The sequence below is a fragment of the Hevea brasiliensis genome, chromosome 18, assembly GCF_030052815.1.
Source record: "Hevea brasiliensis isolate MT/VB/25A 57/8 chromosome 18, ASM3005281v1, whole genome shotgun sequence".
In the NCBI taxonomy this organism is placed as follows: domain Eukaryota; kingdom Viridiplantae; phylum Streptophyta; class Magnoliopsida; order Malpighiales; family Euphorbiaceae; genus Hevea; species Hevea brasiliensis.
This window is the reverse complement of record NC_079510.1, coordinates 49,737,648-49,759,074: the sequence shown is the minus strand read 5'-3', so window position 1 is coordinate 49,759,074 and position 21,427 is coordinate 49,737,648. Positions and strand designations below refer to the sequence as shown.

General features: G+C 35.3%; 1 protein-coding gene across 1 annotated transcript; it reads right to left on the bottom strand.

The window, feature by feature from the left end:
- Positions 1 to 735: 735 nt before the first annotated feature.
- On the bottom strand, positions 736 to 10,456 carry LOC110643000 (wings apart-like protein 1). Its single transcript, XM_058140441.1, has 13 exons — positions 9,554 to 10,456; positions 8,215 to 8,314; positions 7,489 to 7,828; positions 4,744 to 4,856; positions 4,141 to 4,269; positions 3,916 to 4,009; positions 3,710 to 3,820; positions 3,012 to 3,619; positions 2,674 to 2,939; positions 1,874 to 2,024; positions 1,495 to 1,592; positions 1,321 to 1,402; positions 736 to 1,085 (listed from the first exon to the last, which is right to left on the bottom strand). Exons 1-13 carry the CDS (start codon positions 10,063 to 10,065, stop codon positions 1,002 to 1,004), a joined length of 2,688 nt encoding a protein of 895 aa, XP_057996424.1. The 5' UTR covers positions 10,066 to 10,456; the 3' UTR covers positions 736 to 1,001.
- Between the last annotated feature and the right edge of the window lie 10,971 nt (positions 10,457 to 21,427).

The following is a 21,427-nucleotide window of genomic DNA, read 5'->3' as shown; positions in this document are numbered from 1 at the left end:
TAATTTCAATTTATTAGTGAAATTTGGTAGAACCACCTACTCCCCTACCCCCTTGAAGATATTGCAAGTTGCAACACAGGGAGTACTGTATGAGAAATATGGTTTTCAAACTGCATTGAAGGTTCCATATAGGTAATCTGTACTTAATGCAGTTCAGCAACTCAGTGATCTTGCTCCAAGTGCAGAATCTTTGGCACTTCAGCCTCTGGCTTCGGTTCGCAATTTGCACCCATTCGCACCTTTAATTGCCTACTCAAATTGTTAAGTTGCCTATGAGTTCTTTAGTTTTATTTTTCTGATAAGGAGATCATATATGGACATTTGGCAATAAAGACTTGCAATGTTGCATATGAAGATATTCCAAGCACAAGCTGTATCCAAGAAAACTGTTAAGCTGGTTAATTAATCTGCCCATTTTCATTTCATGTACCAAATTATATATTCTACAACCGAAAAGGCCGTGAGTGATAATTGATAAAGGCCTGCCAAGGGAAGGTGGAATTTGTCCTGCCAGATTTTTTACATTTAAGTTAGAGCATCTACAGCACTGTTAAAGAAACGTGGGTTTACTAACCTGAGTTGGGGGTAGTAGCTTAAGCCTCTGTTTAGAATGAAGTTCTCTGAGAGTAATGGGAGATTTTTCACAGGCATTACTGGTTGGAAAACAAAAGCAGAAGGAAATGTTTGCAAACAGAGAGAATTATCGGTTAGGGGGAATTACAGAAACAGATTACGTAATGCACAAAGGAATATAATTTGATTCTACTATCATTTTCATAATACACGCGTCTCAGCCTGCACCATACAGAAAGAATACTGTAGGAAAAAGGGGAAGAAACAAAAAGGGAGGGAAAAAAAAAATGCAAAGATCAATCAGATAAAGTGCAGGCAGGTAGTCAGTTTTGATGGGTGTGCTGCAGCAATCTAATGTCATTGTTTACAACAGAAGTTTATCTGAAAGTATGGCAAGAGGCTGTACAAAATTTGCATTTCTTGAGCTTTCAAGGTATCCGACATGATTCAATTACTTCGTTCACAGCTTTATGAGTCTCCGGAGATATCATGTTTAACGTCAAATGAAATGCCTGGAGAAAGAAACACATTAAACATTCATTAAACCAATGCATTATTCATTAGGCGCCTAGATGAGTTTCAAATGCCATTCTAAGCAAAATTATCCAAAAATGAATTCCAAACTATCCTATATGATGCCAAAATACTTTCCAAATGATTTTTGGGGGGGGCAAGAGGTTTGCTACATTGCAACTACATATCATGCTTTACTATAATCAGGGCAATCAACCTAGAACAAATACATACCACAAATCTCTCCAAGACAGGAACAAGAACAGCCACGCTGTGATTTGGAAGGCAATCAGCAATAGAATCACGAATGCTCTTACTGTCATGGAACCAAAAAAGGACCTTTGTGACAAACAGAATACTGTAATAATTTAAAACAATTTAAGAGTGAAAAAGAAGCAATAAACAAACCTTTCTGTTGAAAGGAATGCAAGTAGGAGTGCTGCATAAGCTTCTACAATCATCTTCTCAGCTTCTTTCTCTCCTTGTAGCACAGCCGCCTCATCATTCTGTACAATGCAATACCATGCATACTCAAGACATTCATTATAATTTGATTTTCTCAAATAAAAAATTGATGCTCTCAGGAACAACCAGTTCAACCTTTACTGTTATCCTAATTGTTCTTTGAATTTACACTGGCAACCAAAAACATTTAATGTATGCATAGACCGCACAAATGCACCCTTCATATTGTGCATCCCTTCATATTGTGCATGCACATGTATTAAAAAGTATAATGCATTTAAAAGAACAACACAACAAAATATTGCATAGCACCATTACTCACCCATTCTGCAATATTTCCTTCTCCAGATGCATCACCTGCACCTTGGTTCATTAGAAAGATTGAACACAGTATTGGAATTACATCCCTATGACTCTCCTCATCGACCCCTTCTGAGCTAGGTAATGAAACAGTTGTTGCTGCAAGCCTTGACCTGCAATCAATATTACTATAAGTTTTGATGGGAAGTAAACAAAACAAATGCTTGTAATACCATAACTTTATAATGATATGACCTATAAGCCAGGAGTGTCTACTTCAAGAACAAAAGAAGGGAATCCTGGGAGCAAACTAGTAAATTGACAGATCCAAAATCCGCCAACAAAAAAGAGATACAACTGGGAAAGTTACAGCATCATATAAACCAAGTACAGTTGCCATCGTTCACCACCAACTGTGGAACTGACTCTAGATCAATGGAATGCTACATAGGCTAACCCCCAAAATTAACAAACAAGAAATGTTAAGACTCATAATTGGAGTATATCCAAAAATAGCAGAAAGAATCTGAATTATATGAGAGCACTAGCTTGTAAATTGTGGCATGTAATATAAGCAGTATTGATAATTTTCCAAAAAGGGTAAAGTTTTCTTCCATAAAGAATATTAAGAATTTCCTAGAGAATGTACATGTAAATTTGAGGACAGAATGAGCAGATGTGCAAGACAAAAAATCACGCATTCACAAGAAAAATCCTAAAATGTAACAACAAAAGTAAAGACACTAAGAATCAGTCACCAATTGCGTCAAGCAAACAACATAAACATATGCAGGTGCATGAAAAATTATTGACAAGTTTAACCTGTTATGACCATCCTTCTCAACCAAGTTCACTAGTAGGCCCAATATAGCAACAAGGAAATCCAACTCATGATCAGTAAGATGATTATCATTCTGATTTTCAAGCTCAACACATGAGGAATCCTCTTTCGTCTTACTGAAGAAAGGTAAAGATGAGCTGAATGAAGGGAAATGGCCAGCAATCAAAGACGACATAGTTTCGAGTCCTCCACATACAGCAATTTGTTTACAACCAATAGGGTTGTCATTTGTTAAATTCATTAGAACCTGCCAAGCAGATATATGAATAACAAACACCAAATGAAATGTGAAGAAATCAATACAGGATCAGAAGAACACCTTGACTGCAGTAAGAAGACAGTCTGCCAGGAGGCTGGAATGTTCTTCCTCAGAGAAAATGTTTTCTTGTGAACAATGATTTTCCACATGTCTAGACTTTTGTTGGTAATTTTCACCATTAATTGATTCTTGGCTCATTAGCTGATATTGACACCCATCTTCGAGTTCTTTTGAGATTACACTGCAATTTCGAGATTGAGATTTTTTCTTTTTTCCAGAAAGCAAGTCCCACTTTGAGGGCTGAAATTCATCTTCATCAAATGCAAAAGGATCTTGGCTATTCTCAAAGAGTTCACACTTGGTACTTTTTGTACAATTAGTTCTCTCAGGAAGCCCAAATTTGGTCCTTAACCCATTATCATTTACAGGTATTCTGCTATTAGATCTCCTTAATGTCCCGCTACATGAGCTGGATGTGGAAGAATGGACTCTCATCCTTAATTGGCAAGCATCATTCATGAATGTAGATGTAGTTTCAAAACTGGAAGCAGAAAAACTAAACTGGGAAATAGAGTTCTGAGATGCATTAAAACTTCTTTCAGAAGATTTCCTCTCTGCACCAGAGCAATTTGTTGAAGAACTGACGTATATAATTTCGTTATCATTTACTGCAAATTTGAAAGGAATATCAATCATTAAAAAGAGAGAAGGAACAATTATCAGGAGGAAGTAGGAATTTTGCAGAGATGATCAAGTACCTTTGTTGTCCGCAATTAAAGCCAAATCAGAAGCATGATAACTACCATCAGAAAGACTGCAAGGCTTTCCATCACCGGACACACTAGTAGCATTTTTTAGTAGATAAAGACCTAGAAATCAAGACCAATGATAATCATAATCCAGACCTCATCAAAACTCCCTACCTAGACCCATAAAAGAAACAAATGCACAAAAGAAAACTTACCAGATAGAATCTTGATAACACTTATGATGAGTTTCGTAAAAGAAAGTCGATATCCATGAGAATCCAAATTTCCTTTCATTCCAAGCAAATGGCTCTATATCAAAGAAAAAAAATTGATTAGTGGCGTATAATCCAGCATCGAACAGCGGTTTCAGTTCTGTCAAGTGGCGGAGGAAGAATAAAAAGGACGAGAGCATTTACAAGCAAAATTACACTAAAATCTACCTGATTATCTTTACTAAGGAATGTAGCATTTTCCATGATATTCAAACATTTTAGGAGTAGCACCAGGCTCTGCAGGCCTGAGTCATCTTTTGTACCCTTAATGGAAGGCGAACCTTGTCCCGTCCAAGTCTGAGAATAAATTTGTGTTTAAAGTCAACTTCTTCACACAAACAGTAAACAAACCAGTAATTATAACTTCCAGAAGAGAAATCATCAAAGGAAGACTATAACATACAATAGCTCAATACAGAAGACAACAATTAGAGCTAAAAAAATTGGGAGGCACACAGGGAGGTGAGGGGAGATACACATCAGAGTTTTACAAATAGAAGTAGGCACCTCTTCTGTAGATGCTCAACTTGTCTGATAGTGGTCCCTCACCCCACCCCACAACCCCCAACCCAACCATGCATAAACCGCGAAAAGAATTCTCAGTTGCATAAAGGTCTTGATTTCTTAAACCATTAACTATTGTGAGAACTGAAAATAAGAGAAGTTCTCAATCAAGCAAGCAACATAAACTCTTGACTTTGTCACTCACTTTTCTATTTGCAATATAAAACAAAACCATTAATGAGATTACACAAACATACAAGTTCACACCTCCATAACAGAGTGACATTTCATGGTAACCTCAAAGACAGCATCAAGTCCTCCCAGCTCCCGTAACTTCTCCTTAAAATTTCCACCAGTCTTCCTTACCATGCCAGATGTATCTGAAAGAATGCAAGCCACACCATGAAATAAATGTACAATTACTAACGTCTGCAAATCATCCCACGGTTAAATTACTTGACAAAATGACAACAACGTTATTAAAGGCTCAAGGCGGGCTAAGGCACCTAGGGGCTCTAGAGCAAGGCCAAGGCGCAAGCACGTGCTTGGGCAAGGTAAGGCGCAAAAAGAAAAATTCATAAAAGTAAAATAAATGTATTCCATCAAATTTCAAATACCATAAAACTAAAAATAATAACAACTAATAAACATTCGAGTACAAATATGTTAAAATTTGAATAGTCTTTTAATGTCTCAAAACTAAACTCAAGTAATTATAAAATAACTACTCTTTAATCTTCATCAAGAGTAGCATAATAATCTTCTTTATCTTCTTCTACACCTTCATCCGCTTGATATTCATCTTCAAAATCAATATTTTCATCATCTTCCTCGTCTTTAAGAACTAAAGGAATATTATTTAGTTCTCAAGTTAGCGGATGATGTTTTTTCTTTTTCTTTTTCTTTTAGCATAAATCTTGAAATAGGTGTAGATATAACATTTAAAAAAAAAAAAAAAAAGATTATAAGAGAATGGGAGTGTTGAAAATGAAAATATGCGAGGTTTGTTATTCTTGATGTGGTGGTTTGATGAAATTTTGGCAACTAATTATTACCAACAATACTATTTTCAAAAATTTTCTTGCGCGTCTGTAGACCCTTATTTTGTGATTTATTATGAGTATGGGTACTGAAGCTGCGGGAAACCCGATGATGAAAAATTATATGACTGTAAGATGTAATTGGAGGCATGGAGCTGAATTATTAATTCCGTGATATGATCTTGAAAAAAAATAATAATATTTTTTTTAGAAAATTAATTTAATTAAATTTAAATAAAATTTTATTTTGTTTAAATTTAATATGTGTAATTCGTAAATGGATCTAATTAAGTTTAATTGGGCTCAATGGGTCTAAGAAAACCTAGTTAGAAATTTTAAATATGACCCATTTAATTTATTTTCTGAAAATTAAAATAAAAAAAATATATGTTTCTCTATCCCTCTCCCATACAAACTCTCTCTCCCCCTTGGCCCCACTCTCTTCCTCACTCTCTATTGGTGCCGCCCCCTTTCTCTCTCTTCCTATTGGTTGGAACACCTCACCTATATCCTAGTCTCACCAAATTATGCAACCCTGGTTGTTTAAGTTATCTAAAATTTATCACCCTAGAACTCCAAACCCTATCACACCTCTCTTCCAAAACCCTATAAATACCCTATTAGGGAAGAAAGAAAAGGGGAGAAAAGAGGGAGGTTCAGAAATATCAGGGCTATTTAGAGATACCTTAGAGTTATAGAAAATTTAGAGATAATTAGAAACTCTTTTAGTCCTTTCTTATTTTTTTTCTTTTCTTCAAAAAGATTTTCATGCAAGATTTCTTAAAGGTTAGTTTTTGTTGCTTTCTTTTCAAGATCTATGCCACATAATATTTAGCTCTATATTCTTTATCTTTTAATTTATCTTGCATGTTCATGTGGATTATGTAATCATATTTAATTTGAGGGAATACATAACTCTATACATATTCAGTTTTCTGTCTCACGTTTTCATTATTTTTTGTTATTTTCTAAATCTGTAAAAATTTTAGTAAAATTATATTCTTTTCAAGATCTATGCCACGTAATATTTAGCTCTATATTTTTTGTCTTTTAATTTATCTTGCATGTTCATGTGGATCATTTAATCATATTTAATTTGAGTGAATACATAACTCTATACATATTCAGTTTTCTGTCTCACGTTTTCATTATTTTTTGTTATTTTCTAAATCTATAAAAATTTTAGTAAAATTATATTCATATTCTTCACGAAATTCTATTAGTTTTAGGCTCAAGAATCACTGAAAAAGATTTTGTATTTTGTAAATTATGACTGTTTGAAGTTAGGGTCCCTGCAAAATCCGATTTGCAGTATACCCGATTTATAAAGCCCATATCTCCCTTGTTTCTTAATAATTTTGTGCAAATCTGGTGTCTAAAATTAGTTTCAGAATCTTATGAATTTTTTCCAATTGATTTTGCATTCATATCTGCTGTGATTAATGATTTATGAATTTTACAAAAAAGGTAGTGCGATTATATCACTTAGAAAAGTTACGATTTATGTATAAAGTGCATGTCTAGGAAATGCTGTCTAAGGAGGTGGTACTTAAGTGAGACCATTGTGACTCCACAATCTTTCCTGAGCATTAACTGGTGCATTTTATATAATTCTAGCAGATGATATTTCGCCTCACGCCCCCTCCTACAGCGTCAATATCGAATTTTGGTATATTGACAAATTTCGAGTTAAATGGTAGTTTTTTTGCCAATAGAAGTGCTCTCAAAGGCGAAAATAAAGAAGGCGCGCCTTTCTAAAGCCTTAAGTCTAGAGCAAGGCGCACGTCTAGGCGTATAAGGTGAGGGCCTGGTAAATGCCGCTTGCCTTTCTCCTGTAGAGACACTAGGGTTGGAGCCTGTTGAGCCTTAAACCTAAGGCGCAGCCTTAGTAACTATGCTTAACAACATTGAATCTTACCAATGTTTAGTACTAATAGAAAAATTATAGCAGAAAGTATGATAGCTATAATACCTTCAAATGATATCTTAGATAGGCAAGCTTTCTCAAATGTCAGCAAAGCTACCCACTTCGCGCTCAACTCTGGTCTCTCCATTCCATTAATATCCTCACAGCATGACTTCATGTCTTTGCAGCTAACAAGAATTTCCTGAACTTTGGCAACAATGTCATCAGAGCTGGAATCTACCAGTTTCGTTGTATCTCTTAAGATATCAGAATCTTTACGTAATGATAAAAGCTTATTGCCAATATTTTGGGCTTTGTCCTCAGCAGCAGTAGAAATGACTGGTTTCAACAATTTAATCAGAAAGCGAATGCAACTGGGTGATTCCAAAAGGTGATCATCTTGACCCTGAAAAGAAGAAATTAAATATATTCAGAACCTTTACTATGGGGAACCCATTGTGTCAAATAGGAGGAGCAAACAAACATTGTAACATGAAAGTAAATGGTTAAAGGACATCAGTGTGTGATTCATCCCAAACAATTAAGTCAAGCACGATATTTAAACAAATATTGTACTTCAGAGCAAAGGATATTGAGGCAACAAATTTTCATTCCACTTCATAAATTTGCACAGATATCTTAAATTATCATTCCTAATAGACAGCACCTTTGAATTAAGATGCTGTCAAAACAACTTGTATGATTTAAAGAAATAATGAGTGAAGAAAACCATTTAAGTACAGCCTCTTAAGCTTTTAGTAGATTTATGATCAACTAAGCAGAACAACTTACATCACCCGTCAAAACATAGAAAAGAGTTGCAGCAGCTAGATTGCTGGATGAGTCATCAAAGCTGAGACCCAAAATAGCATCAATTATTGTCTTAGCCAACCTGAAAGCAGGAAACTTCAGAAGTTAACTTCCAGAATTTAACTCTGATTTCTACAAGCCAATAATAATAGATATGCACCTAAATAAAAAAGTAGGCAAAAATGTCATTAATTGTACATATACAGGCTACCAAATAAAACATGAAAACTCTTTTTTTTTACTCTCTGCTTACGGTTAATTTTCAAAATCAAATACAGCCTGTGAAGCACAGAAACTCTAATCACTGGCATTCCCCATTTCGGAAACTTTTCTGTCTCAGAAATGGCAAAACACGCTCATGACACGTTTCAGGGCCATATCCGAAAAAATTAAAAGATGGAAACGCGTTTCCAACGATCGGTGATGACTCCTAGTTTAACTTTAAGTCTAGCTTAAGATTAGTGTTTGTTAAACCTCCCCCCGCAAAACCCATAGTGAAGCTGCCCAAAGCCACCATTAATCCCATCTTTTCTCATGCTTGAGTTTGCTGGATCAATCAGCTACTTCGCCAGCATCACAAAGTGGTCTGAGTCTCATAAGTGGTGTTAATAATGGGTTAGGGGACTTGACGAAGAGAGCAAGACGTGAGAGAGAAGGGTGATGCCATATACTTTTTTGGTTTTTTATTGGTCCTTAGTTTTTTTTTTAATTTCTTTTATTTTCTTTTTTTTATTTTCAAAATTTAATAAAATATAATAGATTATAATAAACTAACAAGTTCTATAATAATTGTCCTATCTACTTGTACCATACTCATTTCAATTTTTTTCTCAATAATTAAGCAAACTAAATTAAACAATACTATTTATATTAACAATAAAAATAAATAAAAATGCTAACAATGATAAGTTAAACATAATTAAATTATCAATATAATAGCTTTATTAATTCTAAATTAATTCCATATATTTATTTTATTTATGTATTATTTCATTTGATATTTATAAATATACCCTTATTTTTATATTTATATGTTTTCTTGTGTCCGTTTCCCGTTTCACCGCGTCTGCGTTTCCCTTCCCCTTTCCGTGCTACACAGAATACAGCAATAAGCATATCCAAGAACTATTTCTAAAGTCTAAAATCAAGCTTCAAAACTTCAAAATCCGGAAGAAACTTCTCAAATAACTACTACTCTTGAAAAATGCAAATTCACTCCACACCCTAAAGGTTCACCAAAATTATTCAAAAATGCACGTTGAAGTCAATCTTTAAACTCAACACACACCAAGATTATTCAAAATTCAATAAACCCACATACCCTTGGGTCCTCAAGAGCCGTCGCTGCTGCGCTGTGCCGCAAATCGACAAAAGAGACAGCAAGCTGGCCCTCCTGATCCTAACAGGTTGGCCTTTCCTCAACCCATCAAGCGCAAAATTAACCTCATCAACATGCTCCATCATCTCCCCAAATTCCTGCGTCTCCATCAATGTCGAAGTCACCGGAACCAACGACCTAGAATTACGACTCTTGCCGGCAGGTCTATCCAATTTGCCATTCCTCGGTTTCTTCGACTTCCTCAACACGTCGCCATTCGACAAAGCATTCTCCTGCGATGAATTGAAGCTGTAGGGATCGGGATCGAAGGAGGGCCAGAGAGAGGAAGATTCTTGGGAGGAGAAGGGTAAACTGTATAAATCTTGACATGGGTTTTCTTGGGAAGAGAGAGCGAAAGAGTCCCTGAAGGAGTTTTCGGGAACGGTTTCGTCAAGAGAATCCGAGTAGGTCCTGGTTAAGCCCCGGTTGCGGCGACCATAAGTTCTAACGATCATGTTTGAATTTTCCACCGTCTATCTTGAAGAATAGAGGTTTGGATTTGGCATTACTGGAAAAAGACAGAGGCTTTTTTGAAAATCTCTCTCTCTTTCCCTCAATATAATCACTGGGGAAGAGAAGACTGGTTTAAGAGGCTATGGAGATGGTGAGCTGAAGAAATGCGTCGAGGACAATCGCGGACGAGGAAGGAAGCCGTTTGTTGGTTAAAGTGGGTAATTTTCCCCTTTTTTTTTTTTTTTGTTAACAATGGATTTGGGGTTTGGATCCGGGTATTTTATATGAAATTCAGTGCTTTTCTTTTTCAATTTTCTCTTTTGGGGGTAGTTTGGTCAATTCGTGAATTGAGCGAGAGATCACTCGTTTAAGGCTTTCGATGGATAATGCAGACACCTAGGGAACTCTCCTCAAGTTCAAATCAAAATCATAATGGGAAATTACTTTTTAGTTCGCCGGTTATCTTAAAATTACTATTTTAATTCTGATATTTTTTAAAATATATTATTCAATTTTTTTTAACATACAGTTTTACGTTAAACGCCCATAAAAAATAAGAGATACAAACTCAATTTAGCAAAAATAAGAGAAAAATGAGGCTCACATTGTGTGATGGGTAACAAGCTCTTAGAAATCAAACCAATCCAAATCCAATTAAAACCAAACTCACAAATTAATTCACTCAAAATCTAGAAAATTCTAGGTAGAAAAATGAGCACCAAATAAAGGAGCATACCTCCGAACACCTCAAGACTTGCCACCACCGAAGATGTTGCTTAGCTATTGAAGCCAGCCACGCCACTAGTAACACGGGCTTTTGATAAAAAAGATGTAATCAAAAATATAAAATACAGAAAAAGTGTTAGTTTGAAATTAATTATAAAAATTGAGTGAATTATACTGAGCTGAACGAGGTGAGTGTGGGACGCTAACTATAATAGCGTTTTTAAAATCCGGACGCTATTCAAAATAGCGTCATCTTCAAAATTTTGAAAGGAGAGCTGGATGCTATTTTGAATAGCGTTCAGCTCTCCTTACAATAATAAAAAATTAATTAAAAAAAGTTTAAAGGTTGGAACCTTTTTTTTTAATTTTTAATAATTTTATTTTATATTTTAAATAATATTTAATATTAATTATATATTAATTATATAATATTATATAATTTATTTAAAATATAAAATAAAATAATTAAAAATATTATAATATATAATATTAATTATTATAATTTTATTTATTAAAATAATATTTTTAATTTATTTAAAATATAAAGTAAAATAATTAAAATTTTAAAGAAAAGTTGAACGCTACTTATAGTAGCGTCCAACTTTTCTTAAATTTTTTTAATTATTTATTTTAAATAGCGTCCAGCTCTCCTTTCAAATTTTTGACGCGAACGCTATTTTGAATAGCGTCCGGACCTTAAAAACGCTATTATAGTTAGCGTTCCGCACTCACCTCGTCCAGCTCAGCATAATTCACCCATTTTTGTTAATCAGTTTCAAACTCACCCTTTTTCTGTATTTTGTATTTTTTATTACACATTTTTTGTCAAAAGCCCTAGTAACACAAGGAGCAAAAAAGGTCATCACAGCCCAACAACCCACCCAACAGCATTGATATGTAGATTTCTCCACAAACACACAGCTCAACTTTACCACAACAAGAGGATGCAACCATAGAACTCTTCAACCTCTATAAGCTATTAAGACAACCTTGTCGAATGTGGTGTAAAAGTAAATCCTAGAGATACAAGCAGTCATATGTAAAAAATGTGCGATTTACCCCTAGACCCAAATCGAACACCAGTTAGCATCCTTCAAGCTTCAAACATCCAACTCAACAGCAAGCACTACACATAAAACTCAAAAATCACAACCACAATGCGGATTTTTTTTGAACTAACCCATTGTTCCTCTCCTTATGGCTCATACATGTAAAACTAAAACCAAAACCAAAACTACTATTTACTCCCAACCCAATTGAGGGTGAGTTGAATCTTATATGAGCAAGGAAAACCATCACCTTCCCCACACCAAAGAGGAGGGGAAACTTCCAGAAAACTAAAGAGAGAGTAATAAATAAGAGAAAATCAAAAGAGAAAAAGAAAGGAAAAAAAAATAGCCAATTACATTATCTCTCAGTCCTTTATTGTTTAATATCTCACGTTTTATTTTGTCAACCAGTTAGATTTTTTCATACATTATAATTTTTAGTATGATGTGAAAAATCTAAAACGTTAGTTGCTTTTATATTGTCCATAATTTGAAGCAAACATAAGCACCTTACATTTCACTTCTCACTTTCCTCAAAGATCCACCCATGCTACCATTTTTTTTTTTTTCACTTTCTTCCTTCCTTAATCCCTCCTTCACCTTAAAACCTAATGATGAGATTCATTGGTAGTGTGGTGAATAGTGCTATACATTGCTATAGGAGTTGGGTTTTTGTAGGAAGCTAAAGGGCTTCGAAGGTGTGGTCAAGGTTAATTAAAAATGAAAATGGAATAGACACAAAATATAATGAATGAGGTTTCATCCATTCTTACTTGGTTCCATTCTGTCACACCTTACCCCTCTGTAAGATATGATATGATCCCGTAGTATACTTAATAAATTATCGAATTTCGCCTACCGATAATCTATTAAATATATTACAAGGAATTTTAACAAAATAATTTTATTTTTAAGTTTAAATATGGTGGTAAAAGAATTATTTTAGTGTTTTCAATTTAAGTGCATGCCATAAAACTTATTAAGAAATAAATAGGCATCTTTAAAATTTTACAAAAAATTCGCGTGATTACGGCTGTAATTTTATTAAATCATAATTTTAAAACCTGTTGAATTCACCTGTGGTAATTATATAACATAATTAAAAAAATGATTCAAAAATTTTATTTCTTTCATCCACGAACCAAAAAGTATGAAGCTTTTACATTTACAATACAAGAAACATTTGATTACAAATTGACATCTATTGAAATTAAGGAAATTAGTATTACAAAACTTACAAACGATCAAACTCATAAGAAATAATATTACAATAGTTTACATTTGATTAAAGTTTCAAAAATAATATTACAAAGTTTCTGTACAACTGCTCGAATATAATTACATATACATAGCTACATAATTACATCAAAACCTAATGTACAAGGGTATACCTGTGATATACCCAAAGACAACTCCAACTCAACTTCACGTAGGCTCACTCAACTGTTCTGTCTTTTCTTTCACCTGTGACAGCATACAAAACTATCACTGAGCAGTGAATTCAGTGGTACATAACTAATAATTTAAAACTAAATTACAAACATGCTTTGTCAAATCATAAAAAAGAGCTTGAAGTATTCAAATTCTTCATAATTCATAAAACAATGTCAATTTTTTCAATCATGCAAATCATTTATTTGAATGACATTTTGATCAAGTAATCACAGTTTACCAAATCATAATAAAGCATTTAAAATATTCACATTTTTCTTGAACCATGAAAATAATATAATATTTTTTAATCATTGATAAACATTTGTTCCAATCACCTTTTATCAAGTATGCACAATTTAAGAGTATTGCCAACAATTCACACAGTTGGACATATGATACAAAATTTCCGATAGATGTCGTGTTGTACACCACGACAAAGCACACTCCCCCCAATAACCGAGGCTAAAGGGAGGCACCAAAGTCTAGCTAGCTAATGAGTACTCATCTGAATTCAACCTCAACTGGCAAGCCAGAGAGGAAGGAAACTCAACCCCAACAAGTGGAGGAGATCATATCAAATATCATCTCACTAGGCAAACTAATGAGGAACACAAATCACGTTGCCATGTCAACTGTGATTTCAAAACATATTCATAATAATTTTCATTCACAAAACGCATTTACAAATCAATAAACATATTTAATTGTTATAAATTCATGCACATAGTTGGTATCACATCAAGTTTACAAAAACACTTCAAAATACATTTAAATACCGACTCACCCTCTTGCTACATTAAAATTAAGGGCCAACATTCACCTTTCCATAATATAAATTTATTTCATAATTCACAATCTTCAAAACAATGTAAATAATTCTTAAATGCATAAGAAAAATCATATTTGACCCATACAAATTCATTCAACAAATTAAAGTTCTCAATTGCAAAGGAAATCATAATTCATTCATATGAAATTCATTCAAATCAATTACAAATTTAAAAACATAGAAAAAGGCTAGTTGTGCACAAACCTTTAATGAATATTCTTTTTCTTTACTTATCTCTGCTTGTCCTTCAAAGCCTCTTTTTCTACTGAAAATATACAAATATAATGTCTCAATACTTATCCCAACTATTGCCGATAACTAATCAATTAAATGTCTAATGAATCCCTAAGTTAACTTTGCAATTTCAATGAGTTTTGGGTTCTAGAAAGTTTTGTATCCTGACTTTTGAATTCAATTTCAACCTAATTCCAATCATAATTTGATGAGGTGTTCTTCATGAAAATTATTTCTCTATGTCCTAGTTTTATTTTTCTTTTTGAATCACTCAATTTGAAATTATGGATCTCAAGTTATAGCCAAATTACTAAACACTGTTCTAGGTATCATATCCTAAAATTCCAGGTTTTTCAGATTTGTATCTTAAATTTATATTCTATATCCAGGTATCTTAAGCTCATAATTTGGCCCTATTCCCTTAAACAATATTTTAGGTCTTTGTCTTAAGTTTCTAAATCATTTTGAATCACTTCAATTGGAGTTATGTAGAGTAAGTTATAGCCTGATAACTATCCGGAGGTCATAGGATAATTTGGCTAAGGTGCAGGAATTCCAGTTTTGGCATTCTTGAATTACCCTAACAATTCCCCTACTTTGCTTTAAGAACTGGGTTCAGGTTAAAACATGAAGTTTGTAGTCCTATGTCTTATGAGAATTTTGGCTTTAGAATTACCTAATTTACATTTATATAACTCCAGTTATGGTTATTTTGCCAAAACTGGTCGGATGCCTAATCCTTCATATTTTTTAGGTTCAGTCCATAATCTGGGTAGATTTGCTGGATTACTTTTGTCTAATAATTTAATTAAGTTAGGGTCATAATTTGACTTTATGGTCTTCACAAGAATTATTCTTTTATGTCTCAGGTTTCCATTGGTTTAAGAATCACCTAATTTGGAATTTCCTATAGTGAGTTATGCCTAATTGAATAGTACTATTCATTTGGTTATTGTCTCCAGGTCTAGAATTACAATTCTGGATTCAAGGCTCATTTAGGATAACTTATGGTCATTTTCTGGGCAGACTCTCTTTGGGGCATTATGTCTTAGGTTTCATTTTCCATTGGTTTTATACCAATTAGAGTTGTGTAGCTCAACTTATGAGCAATTAAGTGCACTGGACTCAAGTGTCCAGAATTCTAGACCTAATGCACCCTATCTAATTTACTACTTCCCTTACCAAAATAATATCAATTCACACTCAAGGCACTTCAAATGATCATAATTTACCGTTATAAACATCAATTGAACAATATACCACAAAAACTCTAATTCTCTAAAGCCCTAATTCCGTATATTTACAATTCATCTCAATTTCATGCAATTCAACACACATAGCATGCATATAACTTCACCAACTCTAGAATTCATGCTCAACTAATTCAAACACATCAAAACTCTAAATCCCCTATGCTGGCTGAAATTCATTCCTTCCATTCATGCATGGTTTTCTTGATTTTCATGTTATTTCTTCCTAATTGAACTTAATTCAAGTAACTACACCGTTAATTATGCTTGGAAGAAGCTTACCTCACTTAGGCCACTTCCAATCTTCAATTCTTCAATATTTTCCCTTTTTCTTGCTTCCATCTTCTCAACCAAGAACAATTAGCAAGCTTTCTTATGGTGGACTATGGAAAAGATGGAAGGAAAACAAGATTTAAGAGCTTAAAAAGTCAACAATGGAGGAAGGAAATGGAGGGAAGAGTGCCGGCCAAACTAAGGGAGAAGGGAAGAAGAGATAAACATGAATTTATTAATTTTGTCTCTATATCTACTTGTCTTATTTTTACAATTATCTAAAATATATATAAATTAAATTTCAATTATATCATGATAATGTCATTGTGATGTCATAATTACAAAATTTTAATTTCCTAGTCCTCTTGTTTTTCTTTTCTTCCTCTCCATATGTAACACTCCTAATTTTTAAATTTATTATTTTGTGGGTAAATATTAATATTTTTATTTTATTTGAATTTTAGGAAATTATTTAAATTTTTCTGATTTTAGAAATCAGGTTCAATTTTTCAAAAATATAAAACTTTGATGATTTTTAAAAATTAATTTGAAGATCACGTGGTAAAACTAAAAATATATTTGGACTCTACAAAATTTCTAAGTTTTCTATAATTTTTTCAGAATTTTTGGGCCTCATTTTTCGGTCCCAAGGCAGAGTAAAAATTCAAAATTTTGTATCATAAGACTGACTGAATCGAACCAGACCAAATCGGACAAGTCGAATCAGACTGGCCAGCTCTTTTTCTTCTCCCTTCCACAGAGCGCTAGACGTCTCTCCTCTCTCTCCCATTTTCTCTCTCCTCTCGCCTCCCCTCGTCGCACCACAGCTACCCCAGCCCTTCTCACTCGTCGGCCCGCCTCCCCAATCCCTTCCTGCCGCCGGCCGATGCTCCAGGCCGCCAGAAAACGGGGGTGAAATCTCCCCTTCGCGCAGAGCGACGTTTCGGGTTTTCGGCCAAAATCCTGCCGATCCAGCCATAGTTTGGGCTAGTTCTTATGCCAAAATATATCTACACCTCAAGAACTTTCCATAGACACCAAGAACACCAAAATTCATAGAGCGGTTTGCCCAATTTTTGTCCAGGAAGTTTTAGCCTATTTCGAATTTTGGGCTAGATTTCTCACAAACAGTGAACCCCATGAGAAAATCGAGAGTACCAAAGCGCTCCACTCATCGAGAGGTTCGAGACAATATAAATTTCAAAATTTTTCAATACTGTTTTTCAATGGGTCCCGCGAAACTTATTAGTATTTTTTCGAGCACTAAATGAGCTTAGAAAGTTTCGTAAAAATTATGTACTAACCCCGTATTGTGGGCTTCGTGTAGGTACCTTCAATTCTTAGAAATTCAACGGTTGCTTGGGTCTGTAAATTTCTGGCAGACAGATAGGCTACCGAAAAAGTTTTGAAATTGGGTCGACATTTTGGCTATTCCACTATTGTCAGACATCCTGAGCGCGTCCCAGGAGTCAGAATCGGTATAGGTAAACCCGAACCTTACTTTTTCTTAATTTTCTAATTCTTGAATGGGATTAAAAATCCATAAAATATTTGTGGTAGCTTAGAAAATTATAATTCCTTTTGCATTAGTTTAGTAATATTGCTAAGGACATCGGGGCAAAGTTTTAGAATTTTTAGAGCTTATTTGGGTAGTTTTTGTAAAAGGGTCAATTATAAGGACTAAACTGTAATTTTGCATATTGTGATTGATGACTGTATGGATGGGCCCAGGAAGGGTTGTGTGATATAATTGAGTTGTGGGTGTATGGTTTGTGGATATAGAAGTGCGTTTTAAGCCCTTTTGCAGATTGGATAGGTCCTAGGTATAGGGGAGACTTTGCCAGATTTTCGGCATGACTTATGACATCTTTGGTCTTTTCTTAGTTTGTATTGAGTCAAATATATTAAAAAATTATAATAAAATTGTCAGGTGAGCTGGGACAGCCTTCCTCCTCCGCCCAGCTGCCACAGTGACTGCAGTTAAATCTATGAGTAAAATATTAATTTTAATTATAATTTGAATATTATTATATGTTCAGGTATGCTCATGCATCACTTATATGTATATATCTATGTAGTTAAACACTAGGCATGTTTTATATTGCATTCTTAATTGATGAATTGCCATGGTTGTTATTTGTGGTAATTTGTAGCAGTGTACATGCGTTGGCGTGTGTGTGGTATGGTATTGGATATGGACAGGACGGGTAGACACGGCTTGAGGGATACTCGTTGGGAGACACGGCTTGAGAGATTCGCTGGGACCCCGTATTTGGTTTATTAAGCGAAAGTCCGGCTTGAGGTCTTCACTGGCAGAGGTTGGATTAAGAGGACTATATAGGGGATCAGCTCCCATATATGTATTGTTTGACATTATCGAGTGTGTGAGTGCTCCAAATTACCTTTTTGTTGTTATGATATGAAAATTATGACGATGTTGCATTTCACTTCACAGGGTGCATTAGCTTTAGATAGCTATAGAGATTGTAGTTAAAATTGATATTTTACTCTCTGAGTCGAACGCTCACTCCTGTTCACCTTATTTTTTTTCAGGATACAGGAGATTTCTTGTTGAGTTCTAACCTGTCTCTCTTCCTCGCAAGTCGTCTATTAATGTCTGTAATGTTTATATAATTCTGTTAACTCTTAGAATTCTGCATGTGTTAGAAATATTTATTTGATTTGGGTCTGTAATATAGTTGTCATATTAGACATGTACACTTATTAAATGCATGTGTGTTGGACTGGATGAGGGAGCCGAGCTCCCATTTATTTTTATGGCATCATGATTATATGGAGGGTGAGCTGAGCTCCCCATATGATATATATTGTGTTTACAGGTCGGGTGAGTCAAAAACTCCTCATTGCATGGTCCATTTTATGGCCGAACTCTGTCCGGTTGAATTCTTGAAATTGGGCCTAAATGAGCCTTAGAGTTGGGTTGAGGAATAGTTAGGCTTACTACGGGCCTCAGAGGCTTTAGGCTGGCCTAGGTCCTAATATCGGTCTGGCCCATAGGTTGGGTCGTGACACCATACACTTTTTCATATTTTTAATTCTTTTTCAATATTTTAATCATACTCAAATTAATAGACATTTAGATTAAAAATCAATTCCTAAAATGAATTGACCAAAATACCCCTCATCGGATTATAGTCCATCTTTTTTTCCATAATCCCCGATAAGTCCTTAAATTATGATTCACTTACTTGTACTTCTTCCTTTTTCATTTCTTTGATTTTCAAATTCCCCCATAATTTCTAATTAATTGTCACGACCCAACCTATGGGCCGGACCGGCACCAGGACCTGGGCCAGCCTAAAGCCCCCGAGGCCCGTAGTAAGCCTAACTATTCATTAACCCAACTCTAAAGCCCATTTGGGCCCAATTTCAAGAAATCAACCGGACAGAGTCCGACCATAAAATGGACCTTTCAACGGGGAGTTTTTGACTCACCCGACCTGTAAACACAGTAAATACTCAATTGGGGAGCTCAGCTCACCCTCCACATACTCATATCATCATAAAAATATATGGGAGCTCAGCTCCCTCATCCAGTCCATCAAACATGCATATCATTATACGTTTACAGGTCCAACATGATAATAATATTACAAACCAAAATCAAATAAATACTTCTAACACATGCGAAAATTCTAGGAGTAAATAAAATTACACAAATATTGATAAACAACCTGCGAAGGAGAAAAGCAGGTTAACCACAATAAAATCCTCCTGTAGCCTGAAAAAAATATTGAACAAGAGTGAGCGTTCGACTCAGAGAGTAAAATATCAATTTTAACCATAATCTCTATAACTATCTAAAACTAATGCACCCTGTAGAGTGAAATGCAACATCAGCAATAAATTCACATCATGACAGCAAAAAGGTAATTTGGAGCACTCACACACCGAGTAATATCAATCATAATATATGGGAGCTAATCCCCTATACAGCTCTCTTAAATCCAACCTATGCCAGCGAAGAACTCAGCTCGGACTTCCACTTAATAACCAAATCGGGGTCCCAGCGAAGAACTCAAGCCGTGTCTACCCAGGGCGACCGGTCCCCAAGATCTCAAGCCGTGTCTACCCGTCCTATCTATAGTCCACACCACATCACACGCACGCCAACGCACGCACACTGCTCCAAATTACCACAACAACATCCATGGCACTTTAACAGTTATGAATGCAACATAAATCGTGCCTAAATTTTAACTACATAGATATATACATATAGGTGATGCATGGGCATGCTTGAACATATAATAATATCGAAATTACAATTAAAATTAATATTTTACTCACAGACTTGACAACGGTCACTGTGGTGGCTGGGCGGAGGAAGAAGGCTGTCCCGGCTCACCTGACAATTAAATTACAATTATTTAATACAAATGACTCAATACAAATTAAGAAAAGACCAAATACGTCCTAAGTCGTGCCGAAAATCCGGCAGAGTCTCCCCTATACCTAGGACCTACCCAACCTGCAAAAGGGCTCAAAACACACTTATAAATCCACAATCCATATATCCACAATTCAATCACATCACACAGCCCCTCCTGGGCCCATCAAATCAGTCATCCATCACAGTATGTAAAATTTTAATTTAGTCCTTATAATTGATTATTTTTGCAAAAACTGCCCAAATAAGCTCTAAAAATTCTAAAACTTTGCCCCGCGGTCCTTAGCAATATTACTAGGCTATTGCAAAAAGAATCATAATTTTTTGAGCTACCAAGAATATTTTATGGATTTTTAATCCTATTTAAGCACTAAAAAATTACGAAAAAGTAAGGTTCGGGTTTACCTTTGCCGATTCCGACTTCTGGAACGCGCTCGAGATGTCTAACAATGGTGGGGTAGCCAAAACCTGGATTCAATTCGGAGACTTTTCCCGGTAGCCGGTCTGTCTGGTTAGAAATTCACAGACCCGGACAACTGTCGAATTTCCGCGAATTGAAGATACCTACACGAAGCCCACAACACGGGGGTTAGTACATAAATTTTACGGAATTTTCTAAGCTCATTAAATGCTCGGAAAAACACTGCGAAGTTCCGTGGGACTCACAGAAAAATAGTATCGGAAAAATTCAAAATTTATGTCACCGCGAAGCTCTCGACGAGTGGAGCGCTCTGGTACTCTCAGTTTTCTCGTGGGGTTCACGATTTGCGAGAAATCTAGTCCAAAAGTCAAAATGGGCTAAAACTTTCCAGACAAAAATTGGACAAACCGCTCAATAGATTTCGGTGTTCTTGGTGTCTATGGAAAGCTCTCGACGAGTAGATAGATTTAGACACAAGACCCGGTCCGATTGGTGGCCGGATCGGCCGGATCTCGACCGGGAAGACAAAGCGATGCGATTGCGCATCGCGTCTCTTCGGGTGCCGCTGCTGCGTTCAGCGGCCGCCGGTGGTCGACGGTGGCGACGCGCGCCGCGAAATGGGTGGCAGAGGAGGCGGCGGTGCGGCAAGGGGAGGAGGGAGGAGAGAGAAAATGGGAGAGGAATAGAGGAGGGTCGGGACGCGCGAGGAGAAGAAGGAAGGAAAAGAAAAGGTCGGT

Excerpts from the sequence above, each read along its gene's own strand:
- LOC110643000 (XM_058140441.1), bottom strand. The coding sequence starts at position 10,065 with ATGATCGTTAGAACTTATGGTCGCCGCAACCGGGGCTTAACCAGGACC. Across the intron at positions 4,270-4,743 it reads AATGTCACTCTGTTATGGAG|ACTTGGACGGGACAAGGTTC; the intron begins GTGTGAACTTGT and ends ATTTATTCTCAG. Across the intron at positions 2,940-3,011 it reads GTCTTCTTACTGCAGTCAAG|GTTCTAATGAATTTAACAAA; the intron begins GTGTTCTTCTGA and ends TCTGCTTGGCAG.